At 41.5% G+C, this 12,516-nt stretch overlaps 2 protein-coding genes across 2 annotated transcripts in view; one reads left to right on the forward strand and one right to left on the reverse strand.

Moving 5' to 3' along the window:
* The first annotated feature begins 1,474 nt into the window (after positions 1 to 1,474).
* camk2n2a (calcium/calmodulin-dependent protein kinase II inhibitor 2a) lies at positions 1,475 to 2,752 on the forward strand. Its single transcript, XM_076098601.1, has 2 exons — positions 1,475 to 1,903; positions 2,550 to 2,752. The coding sequence occupies exons 1-2, from the start codon at positions 1,735 to 1,737 to the stop codon at positions 2,618 to 2,620; spliced, it is 240 nt and encodes a 79-aa protein (XP_075954716.1). The 5' UTR covers positions 1,475 to 1,734; the 3' UTR covers positions 2,621 to 2,752.
* A 7,680-nt stretch (positions 2,753 to 10,432) lies between these two features.
* Positions 10,433 to 12,516, reverse strand: part of ece2a (endothelin converting enzyme 2a) — a 64,605-nt gene continuing 62,521 nt past the window's right edge. The window contains exon 4 of the mRNA XM_076098636.1: positions 10,433 to 10,897. Within this exon, the coding sequence (XP_075954751.1) occupies positions 10,607 to 10,897 (291 nt within the window). The 3' untranslated portion in view covers positions 10,433 to 10,606. The remainder of the gene's footprint in view (positions 10,898 to 12,516) is intronic.

A 12,516-nucleotide genomic window follows, 5' to 3' on the forward strand; every position in this document is an offset into this window, starting at 1 on the left:
GTTTATAGATGGGTCAGCTGGCCCGAGTTGTTAAACAGGTTTGCTCCAGAAATAGGCTTTCTGTCAGCTCATTATTTTAGTTTTTATGAGACACCATATGCTACAAGGACGGATGTTGTAACACAGACTGCAACAAAAAGAAGGCAAGGAAGAATGACGTAATTTCAAATGCAGCTCGTGTATAAATCACACTGGCTCTGTCCATGGTGCTGAATAGAGCCGTTCACATATTCGCTGCTGACACATAACCAGGATCATATTATATAATTCTGTCTTTCTTTTTTAATTTTTTATTGTGTCCATTTCTCGTAGAAAGTCTATAATGTATAAAATGTCATCATGTTTATTTGTCATGCTTGTTTTTATATACAACAGATCATAATGTATAGATCTAGCTTATGTTAAGATCTGGCCCTTAAAGGGGCACACCAGTGATTTAGTATTTCAATGGGTGAAGCTCCAAAAACCTTGGATTTCCATGAATGAAACAATTTGTATTTTTTGTAAGAATCTTTCTGCCTGGTAAATGCCTGCATCTATTAGGCTCCATGCTTCATTTTACAGTCTTGTATCCCAAAGATGACATCATCTGGGTTATTTGAGTCCAGAAAGCTCATCCAGACACTAACTGTAAACTGGCTTTCACTACAGCATGCGCATAATCAGAGTGCCCTTTGAATGTCTTTGTCCCAGTCTCTGTTATAGCCTACATCAGCATGCTGCACTATTAACAATGGTGAACAGAAACACAAAGTCCCACATTAAACATTTTACTTAAGTAATGCTGTGAAAACACAAGTATCGAGGAATACAAACACTTCTCAAAGCATTATATTGTTTACAGTATTTTCAATATTTATTATAAATCTACAGCTGTCAGATAAGTGGGTAAAAAGTGAAATATTTAGAAATTTAGTAATGTAAAAGTATAAAGTGACATAAAATAAAGAAATGCTGAGGTAAGTACATGATAATTGTTATGACTCATGCTCTACTTCATGCTCTAAGAAGCACAGAGAAGGAAGTAATCATCCATTATGAAGTTCCCTTTAAACCTTAATACACTTTTATTATATTGTGGAGTGAAATATACCCTTTAATGGGGCTATTATATGCTACACATAATGCTAATGTATCTATTCATTTGAACAGACACACAATACGTGTCTATGTAATGATGAATCTTCCTCAGATATCCTAAAGAAAAGCCGACGTCTCCGAGCCTCGAACCTGCCTCAGTGAGGGTCCTTCACTTGTGTAATTGCATCTCTCGCCTGCTGATGTCCCTCTTGCTCCTCCACCGCTCGGGGTCCCCTGGCGTACAAACGCGCGCACCAGCGCGCACAATAATGCACACACAACACGCGCGCGCTTCAAACCCGGATGGATGACTTCACCGTTCTGCCTGGGTTTCCTTTATGATCCCGGGATCTCCCACTTCCCTCACCAGACATCAGCCAGCAACACAGCGGAACACAGCTCTCGCTCTCTCACTCGCGCGCCGTCTCTCCCTGCAGCTGCAACACATCCAGAAACCACAAAGAGACCACAACAACAACCGAACCTCAAACCCTCCAAACCGAGTTACACTCAGAAAGGATCCGAGCAGGAGAGAAAAACAACCGCTGCAGCTTGCACGAAAAAGGGGAATCCGGCTTTATTGATAACGTCGCTGAGGAAAGACTTTTGTCTACTTCTGTATTTACGCTGGTGATCCTTCTCCGTCGTGCCACAATGTCCGAGGTGCTGCCATACAACGAGGGGAAAATGAACGGCTATGGGGCAGATAGCGAGGTCAGCCAGATGTCCTACAGCTGCGGACTGCAGGACACAAGCGCCTTTTTCTCTGCGTCGCAGGCGAAAAGACCCCCAAAGCTTGGACAGATCGGCAGAGCCAAGCGAGGTAAAGGATGGTTAAATAAAGGATTGAGGCATGTTGTCTTTAACTGATACATGGACATAATTATTTATGTGATAGAAAAATGGGCAAGGTATTTTGGGACTTACCGTGAGTTATTTGTGATATTGCAATTCACATCATTTATTTGAATTCATAATGTTGTATAATAAACACAGTTTCGATATTTGGAAATTCACTACAGGATAAATACTTACGCATGTTTATGGTTGTCGACCGCATTCAAACTGTTTACATACATGCACGAGACGTGATCGTCACGTAAGGACACACCCCATGCTGTGCTCAAAACAATAGAGTTAAACCTTAAGGATAAAACGCCTTGCTCGTCGCCATTATCGGGAATGACTTGTTTTGACCAAAAACGCGTACTCGCGCGTACTCGAGGTCGGGGATTTGCAATAGTGCTTTAGTTAATGAATTAATTGATTCCCCTGCAATCACGTTTTCTCTCCTTGCTTTGGTTATTTAGTGCGCCATGTCCCCTCCACTATAGGCCCTACATAAGGATCCACCGACCTTACAATGAAACACAATGGACTCACTGTTGAATGGAATATTATAGAAATGTAAATATTTATCTTCCCCTCCATGCTCTCAATAACCGTCCTCTCCTCTTTTCTCTCAACAGTGGTCATCGAGGACGACCGAATAGACGAGGTCCTGCAGGGGATGACAGACAAGTCTTCACCCGGCGTTTAAACGTGAGCGATGCCTTGCAGACTTTTTAATTTTGATCACCGATTTGAAGCACTTGTCGGCTGTGCATGTTCGAGGATTGCAGGAGAAAAAACGACGGCACGAAGCAAGGATGGTGTGACTGACGAAAGGCAATGGAGAGAGAGAGAAAAAGGCAAAGACGGGGGGGGGGGGGGGGGGGGGGGTCAGATGGAGAAGGCTTGAGGAAGAGAAATGTTGAAGAAAGCTGTGAAGAAAGAGAAAGCGATAGGGAGAGAGACTCTGGAAAAGACCAAGATTTATCATGGGATTGCTGGCAATTCTCCAAGCGAATCCCGAATTGAACTACTGCTGCGCAGCAAGATGTTGAGATGGCGGACACCGCTCAACCTCTGCTGACTTTAATGATGGATGAACTTGTCATTACTTCACGGCCATCTCTTTTTCCTTTTCAACAGCGCTGTAAGCAACAAAATACTGCAACTGGAGGCTGATGCTAAATCCCAGCCCTATTTCAATAAGTTGTACAGTACAGTAGGTAGGCTAAGCTCTCAGACGTCCCCCTTCCTCCCCCCTCCTTTAGGCTTTGCTTTGTTGATTCGGTCAGCGGCGGTGCATTCAAGGGAGCTGTCCTTTCAGCACTGGTCCAATGCATTCCTGTTGCTGCTATCGCTTTTCAAAAGCAGAACTCTCAGCCTGCTAAATAGAGGAGACCCATTGTATGTAAAAACATATATTCGAGGATGGTGCAATGTTAATATTTTCTGTAGTAGAAGCCCTGTTTGCTCTTGGCCTTTAAAAGAGCATTAGGCCACAGAATAAACCTGAACCACAGGCTACATTCTTCTTCTTCTTCTTCTTCTTCTACTTCTTCTTCTTGCATTACCCATCAGTGGTTAAAGGTGCGGCTTGGCACCTTCATGTAGCTGATTTACACCTGCACATATCTTTTTTTTTTTTTTTGTATTTTCAACTGCTCCGATATCTACAGAGGCCAGCACAGATGTGGAGAATATAGTAAATGTTTTAAACAAAAGTCATGAAATTGATGGGAAAAAAAATTATGCTTTCCATAATTTGGGTATTTTAAGTTTGCAAATATTCGTCTTTTGTCTTCTATACGTTTTTTCTCCATCTATTTGCATGAACTTTCACTCCGGTGCCAATGTAGGTGCCACTACTCTTACCCTGGCACGCTTCTTTTTAACAAAAGTCATATTTGTATTTTTATATCTAAATATTTGTTATTTAAATTATATGCTAGTCTATCGTCTTACAATTCATCAACAAAAATATTTCTACTTCAGAGAGGATATACAGAATGAGACTAGGCTTCATGGAGGCGAAGCGAAGGTTTTGGTGGACTGGTCTCATTCTATATCAGAGGTCGGGCGTTTTTTAAAGACTAACTGAATGTGTCTGGGGTTTTTGCACACATCAATGTTAAACTATTATTAAGAAATCGTATACTGTGACTTGAGCTTCGTTGATGAATTTGTTAGAAAATGGCAGTTTTAGAGTATATTGCACTGTTTACGAGTATTCTCAAATAACGTTGTTATTTGACCGATTTTGGACATTACAGTTTTTGTTTTTTAATTTTGATTATTTTGTACCATTATTTTAAAGAAACTGGATATGGTTTGTCGTGCATGAAACCTTAATATTTTCAATAATGAAACATTGTTTTATGAAGCAAAAAAGCAACAAAAATGTCATGACATTCTAAGAATGAGTCATTGTATATTATGATGCCATTTTCACTGTATTTGGTGAACTAATAAATGGTGAAAGAACATGTAAATGTGATTCTTTGGTTTGGCTTTTGTCCCAAAACATTTTACTATGCCATTCAACGGAAGCTGATACCCAATAGGACCAACTTCAGAGTGGTCTGGGCTTGTTCTGTGAATAAAAGTCAAGGGGAGAAAACAACGCAAAACATATCCCGTCAGCACAGCACACTGACAATTTTAAAAATAAAGATAAATAAACTGTTGTTTATAAACAACATACATGTAGTTTCAGCTTCAAAAAGCATCATCTCATCTTTTTGTAGCCTTTGGGGTCAGTAGCCATGACTTCAGTAGCATTAAATACTGATCCTTAATTAAAGTGCAGGGAAGGAACAGTGATCCATCTGTTAAGCTGTTAAACAGCTCTGTGCCGGCCTACACTAGTGAATTCATTAAACCACAGACCCCTGGGGGTCCACAACTGGCCACATGATCATCTTTTAAAGTCGACATGTGCAGTGTCCTCATCCGGTAGCTCTCACACAAAGGCTATACCAGGGCTGTAAACACTGGCTTTGGTTGGTACACCAAGAACAAACAATCATGCACACGTTCTGTGGTTTATTACAGATGTTAACATCTATTGTCAACCGACCCACACACAATGGCAGAAACTGGAAATTTCAAACATTTATTGCTTTTTGGTTGCTTTTTGGTTTCTTAGTTTCTACATACTCTCAATTGTAAAAAAAAATGGTATGAAGGTATAAACTGATTCAGGTCGGTGGAAAACCCACTAACTATGCAGCACATACTGTACTTATTGGTCTCTGTGACGATATATAAAGATCAGCATCACAGTCATTTGTTATCCTATTTTCTCTGAAACACACATGTGGATGTATCTTTTTATGTTATTGTTTTGTCAAATGCTTTGTCAAATCTCACTAGTTCATTACACCAACAGATCTCAGGTGGAAGAAAAGGTGTACTCTCGAATACTACACTGTTTGCCAACAGTGTCAGCCAGGAAATTGTGTCAGTTGATATTCCCCCTTTTCCACCTGCGGTACACAAACCTGCACAGCATCGATAAGTCAATAGAAATTATTTTCCTGGTAATCTCACACTTTAATTTTCCTGAAAATCATGCTGCAGATATGACAGATTTTCAGTCTCTGAAGCAAAATGTACAGTATCAGGACAGATCTATAAAAAGCCACATGTTCTGTCAACAATGTTAATACTAATCCTTTAGGACACTGAATTGCACTTCACTCTAATAACAGAACATCAACAAAGCGTCATCAATGTAGCAAACCAAATTCCCATCAGAGAGATTATTGACTGTCCTGATGACATGAGCACTGCACTGAATGAACACATAGTGCTATCGATCAGGTTGTTGTTGTGGATGTCGTGTTTGTGTGAGTGTGAGTGTGTGTCTGTCTACGGTCATGGACAATTACACTTTTCACAGTAATGGGCGGCCCTGGAAGGCCGGAACCGGACTGACACATTTGGGCAGATATTGAATTGTATCAGCTCTGCTCCGTGCCTCTCTCCTATCATGAGTGTGACTGTGAACATGTGACTTTAAAAGTCAATTAAGTCCTTCTATCAATATGCTGCAGCATTGCTCTCCCTTCAGTGTTATGCGTTATTCTTAATGTAAAATATGTCCAGACAATAGGCTTAAAGGATAACACTGGTGTTGTTTTATCTTCTAAGTATACAACTAGAATTAGAACTAGAACCATCCCACGGTTGTATGCCTCCACTAACCAGTCAAGTTGCAAAATTTCATCACTTCATAATTTTATCCTGTTCGTCATTTGTGTGAAACTGTCATAATTAGCATATGCATTCTTATTATTATGAGTTATGGCCAAAAACATGTTTTGTGAGGTCACAGACACCTTGACCATTGACCACCAAAATCTAATCAAATCATTCAAGTTTGTGCCAAATTTCAAAGAAATTCCCTCCAAGCATTCCTGAAATATTGTGTTCACGAGAATGGAACGGACGGACAACATGAAAATGTATCTGGCCACGACTTTGAGAGGCATAACAATGCCCTAAAGAGATCAAAACCAGCAATTAATTAATCCTACAAACAAGTATTGTGTGCCATCAAGCTCCATCGTTGTCCCAAGAATGCTCAAGACAATGCTCACACTGCTATGCTAGTTTACTGTTATTAGAGCTAGGAAACCAGCTTTGGTTACAGACCTTTTATTTAGACCAATTTGTTGACAATAATTCAAAGATAAAACGCTCCAGAATTATCCTTTAAATTCATTTGTAGGATGTCTGACTTGAACATCCCAGGCAACAACTAATGAGCTACTGCCCTCTGTTGACACGTAAATTAAGTCATTATTTTGCAACTCTCAGGGTCAGAGGTCAGTTGACTGTGAGCTGGAGCTATAGATGTAACCCGAGGTCTTTGAGGCTCCTGTGTCCTGACCTGGCAGACGGGGCTGGGAGTGCAGGCCATACTGGGGTCAACACAGATATGCTGTAGATGCCTCCCCAGTGGACAGTCACTGTGTAGCCACATAGAAAGACTGGATAGAAATACAAGCATGACAGACATATGGAGGTTTATGTGCAAAACGCAGAAAAAGCTATGGCAGACAGCTGTAAATGTTAAGTGCCATCGCACTGTTATCTCTGACATACATGAACACACACAGCTCAAAGCAACTCTCAGCTCTAGGGTCAAACTGAGCGTGTGCAGTGAGAACAAAGAGCTTTGATCTGATTCCACTTTCGCCCCATCCTGAGCGGACATCCATTAATATTCCTCCTCCAGTTACATAAGCCTGCCATACAATATATTATGCTATTATGCTGCCCCAAGAGAGATGGGCAGATATACAGTCCACAATGCAGACTGGTTTCCACTGACAAGGATAGCTGGTGATTCCCTCCATCTTATCTATGCTGGTCTGTAGCAACTTGCTTCATAGGCAGTAAGTTATAGCGTGGTCTTATTTTCATGGATTTAAACTGCAATAAAGGAATTACAAAATATTTTTTGATGGAAAAGATCCCTAAAAGGCGCTAAGATTGGGAGCATTTGTATTGCCTCTGAAGGGTGCCGGCATGGTGCCGGTCTTGCAGCTAACGGAGCTAACAGCACTAACAATGAGAACAATAGAAAAAAAAGCTGACAGAGGCAACAGTGTTTACCTGAGGGGGAACAGGAGGGTGGGTGCTACGCTTCGAGACTCTGTTATTGTCTGTAACTGCTGTATGAGCGCAGTGAAGAGCTGTGGCCTTGAGCTCGTCATTGGGGCACACTCACATGCACTCACATGCACTAAGAGAATAAGTTTGACTAACTTTGGGTTCGTTTTAAACCTGTACGACGGTCTGTACGCCCGTATTACTTGCCCCATTAGACATGTTTTCTTAATATTGCCGCATTCCCAGATATCAATAAATAACTTTGTTAGTACAATAGAACTAAACCACAAAATTAGGACCATGGTTGTAGGAAACAATAATTCCCCTTCAAGAATCACAGAGGATGCTTTGAGTGTAGCTGCAGTAAGCACGGACGTGAATGGGTAAAAAAAAAAAAAAAGGCAGTAGTGCTGTGTATACAGTTTAACACCATCACATACAGTGAGGCAGATAAAACCCACAGATGTTTGGTTAAAGCATGCAGTTGACCTTTGGAGTTGCATGAGACCTCACATAACACCCACACACCAAAGCACTCAGGGCCAATCGATGCAGACTGAGAGGGCAGGGTGGTGGTGGTGGTGGTGGTGAGATAAGTGACTGAGAGTAAGAGAGAGACAGAAAGACAGAGAGAGAAAGGCATTGAGCATGCAGTAGATTAGTGTTGTTGTTGCCCTTGGGCAACAGAGCATGGAGGACAATCAGCAGCAGGAGAGAAGATTCTGGCTCTACTATCTCTGGCACACATGAATATGCAGTGCTCTATATTAAATCATAGCCTAAGACACCTGGATGACTCAGGTGATCAGCTACAGAAACAAAAGAATCTGCAAATAAGACGAAAAGCTTTGTGCTAAACAGAAAATGATGACTAAGCCTCTCCTGCGTGAGGCCTGCCCCATGCTCTGTGGTTATATAACTTAAGTCCAGTCAAGTTAAATCTCACTGTCGCGGTCTCTGCCATCGCAGATCAGTCAGTCTGACTTCGGGAGCCAAAAAACTAAATTTGCAACAAAAAACTATTTTCTACATACAGGATTATACCACTATATTCATATATTGGCGGAACTGAAATTGAAGGGAGACTAAACTAAGTCCAACGGAGGAAAAAGTGTGGAGAACTTGTACTTTAAGGGAAAATCCATAGCCAACCTCCATCCAACCACACGGAGAGTTGAATCCATCATTATGTGTTTTATGTCCCAGTGCTGCACCCCTACGTCTCTATTGTCATTACGTATAAAACCTGCTGGCACTTACAGGAACTCTCCTGTTCAGGTATAGTCAGGGCAGTGGACCCAAATGTCACCATGGAAAACAGATAATAAACCATGCAAGGGTCGATACAGAGCGGGGGACATTGAGACCACCACTGTCTGACAGAGATACATTACAATATGTGAAACAGTGTGTGTGCAGCGTGTATTTGCGAGTGTGGATAACAAGAGAATATATACGATCGCAATAGTCAGCTAAGCTACAGCAACAGTCAAAGGAAATGAGAATGCAGTAATGTCACATCATTGTTTACTTAGTTTGAAATCTTCTTATAGTATAAAAGACACAAAAGATGAAAACATTTGAAAAACGTTAATATTCATGTTATTGCAGAGCACAACAGGTTGAGATTAAAATTCATTCTTGACTTTGAAAACAGTACTTCATAAAACAATCTCACCATACAATTTCATATGTGCCATGTGAGAACACACACCGTACGAGCGTAGCAAAAGTAACTAAGGGGGGGGGTTTAGCCAACAGTTACTTAAATGGCAACTGATTAAACTCTGTCTGCTGAGGAAGATCATGGGATATGATCAAAAGCTCCAGAACACCTTACCTTACCTTTTCAACAGCAAAGATGAAGTTAAACAAACTACAGTTACACCATCAGAAAGTCATGGAACGAAAGAAGAGCCATCTGAAAAATCATGCACCTTTTTTTTTTTTTTTCAAGTCTTAAAAATAGGCAGTAATTAGATCTCAGTGGAGAATTAAAAATAAATGATTTCTACTTTATCAATGTGGTCCCCCCCCCCCTCCAGTCACCAGCCTTCCTGCCTGTCTGCATGCCTGGCTCTCTCTTTCAGGTCTAAATTTAAGCAGCAGAGAGCACAGGACCCGAGACTCATCTCATGTTTCCTCAACAGATAACACGCATGGTGGGCTGTTACTTGGCTGGTTTCAAACTCTGCATGTCTCCATTAGCAGCTTTTGTTTGGAGTCTAAAGCAGAAATGGTCCAGGTGCAGACAACCCAGAAGGGGAGAAATCGACTGACACATAAATAGACTTTAACACTGACTGAACATGCAGGTCAGCGCCGCTGTTATGTACCGTGTCTCGACGTGCCAGTTTGTCTTGCAAATTTTTGCCACATGGGCAGACTTGTGCGGCACCATAGAAGCAGAGACTGTTGCATCTTTCTGATGTATGGACAGACAGAACAATTAAGAACACTGGGATGTAAAATAGTTTTTTCAAAGATAAAAGCTTCTACGTATTATGAACTGCACCACAACAGAAGCTGATGGTAGCAGCTTCTGAAAATGATGACACAGACAGAAACACGATGAGTCAGAGTCCACAGTAATCACAAACTGAATGAATGACCAATACACTTGTGTAAATGTTGTAAATAGTCTAAATAAGTACCACACGGTTTCTTTTGATTAGTCTCAAACATGATTATTATGCAACTGTTTCCAACTCTTTTTTGGAAATGTAACAACTGCAAATGATGGTGAATTCACCACATAGATTTGAATGTATATTTGGTCACTATTCGCTATCGTGACAGAAAGTTATTTGTATTTTATTTGTATCGAGTGTGGCTGGTGGTGCATAGTCTAAATCCTGTATAAAACAATCCATCCTCACAGATGTGAACATCTGTGCCCGACATAAACCGCAACTAAAAATACACAACAGTTCATTCTTATAAAATGACATAACTGTAAGGCATTTGTGGTCACGAAGGCCGTTTCTGTTGCATTAGTGACCGTGGAGAAGTTTGAGTTTCTTTGGTCATTGTCACAGTATAGAGCTTACTTATGAATCTCAGAGTTAATCTATTCCTAGAAGTCAATATTAAACAGGAAGTCTTCCTCGTCTTTAGTTTGCATTGTGACAATCGTGGTAGGCGGGGATTTGGTGTCCTCCAGTAGCTTTTTCTCTAGAGCTGCATCTTCTGGGCTTAGCTCCTCTCCTGTGGTCATGACGTACACAAAATATTCAAAGCCTTCTCCATAACCATACTTCTTAATCGACCAGTTGTACTCTGTGCGAGCATAGAGGCGTTTCCTGAAGAGGGGTGAGGCGAAGGTTATAGAGACAAATCGTCCTCCAGGCTTCAAGCAGCGTCTAACCTGGAAGAACAATGAAGAAAGAGGAGAGGAAGAGTATTAGAAGCCCTACTAACAAGACCCACACACTAATTTGAGGTATTTTATCTGAAATTGGTATCCCTCCAATCAGGCACATGGCACTGCGTCGCTGTAAGCCAGAGCAAATGTTAAGCATGGAGATTTTCAGTCCGCAGTGCTGGCTGTTTAGCCATGCGATCTGATAACACGGCGTGACAGTAGGAAAACTGTGAGGGTCCCTCTATATGAATAATTCTTGTTCTGGGTCCATCAACACACCAGTGAGTTGATCCTTCGTGTGAGATACACGTGTGCATCAGGACACGGTTAGATTGAGAGAACTGCAGAGCTCAGGCAAATACGAGTACACGCGCACACACACACACACACACACACACACACACACACACACACACACACACACACACACACACACACACACACAGAACACAGAATGTGGGAATTGACAGAAACACATGCATGCAGAGACACATTTAGTTTGGTTCAGGCAGGGAGTTTCTCCAGAGACAAAAGGTGTGAGTGGGAGAGAGGGAACAGAGTCTGCAGAGCTGTGAGCAACAAACTTTTTGTGTTTCATTCATCAAACATGTAGACTGGGTCAACATATGGTCACATATTCTACAACATTCAAAACATGCGGCCGGAGAGATGCAATGACTTTCAACATTTAAGGAGAGGTGAGTGAAGGCTAACAATGTTCTCTGACCAGTTATGGATTAAGCTTCTATTCGCTAGCATTGAGTGGCACCATTTGAAAATGTGAAATAAATGAGCCCTCAACACTGTTAGCATGGCAATACAATTGTTGTATTCAAGATTTGGTCGCCTAAAAGGTTGTCTTTTAAAATCAACAATCAGCTGTTTCTAATGTTAGCTCCCTAACGTTGGAGGCCAGCAGTAAAGTAGACGTAGACTTCACATGGGGCTAGGTGGTCTTGACTTGGGACTTGAGACTTTTTTTAGGGCGTCTCTATTGGTAATTTGAAATATTATATAAGGAATCACCACTACATGGACATTTATTGTTCCAAGGGATCAGTGAACTAAATATAAACATGTTGTCTAGAGACATCGTTTATGAGCTAATTCATGAGGCCCTAATGCCATAGACTGTAGATAAAGTATGTATAGTGAGAAGCTGCTGCTTTGAGCTTTGAAGGCAGAGCAACTAGCGTGAAGCTCACGTGTGACCTTCATGGAAGCTGGGACGGTAATGTCCTGTAGGACGGGGTAGTTGTGGTCTATAAAGCTGTGGAGGAGCACAGTGCCCCCCCCCCCATGTTGTCCTGGGGTCCTTGGAGAGAAGACGAGCACGTGCATCCTGCTCTTCTCACATGATTCATCTCCACCAGCAAGCAGCCCGAACATGAATTATTCACTCTCCACTGTGACACGGAGGAAAAACTAGAGGAAGGGTGGAGGGGTTGTTGAATATGGGATGAAATGAGCAATACAATGCACAGCAATGGGAGGGTAAAGCGTAGAGTGATCTACATTAAGAAGTGCCTGACAAAAACATGGCAGAGAGTTGACAGAATTCAGAATTGAAGCCATGACAATCACAATAAAAAATGGAGCGGATTACTGCTACTCAACCCCAT

This window comes from Anarhichas minor, unplaced genomic scaffold (genome assembly GCF_050575085.1).
Source record: "Anarhichas minor isolate MPS153535 unplaced genomic scaffold, ASM5057508v1 ptg000024l, whole genome shotgun sequence".
Lineage (NCBI taxonomy): Eukaryota > Metazoa > Chordata > Actinopteri > Perciformes > Anarhichadidae > Anarhichas > Anarhichas minor.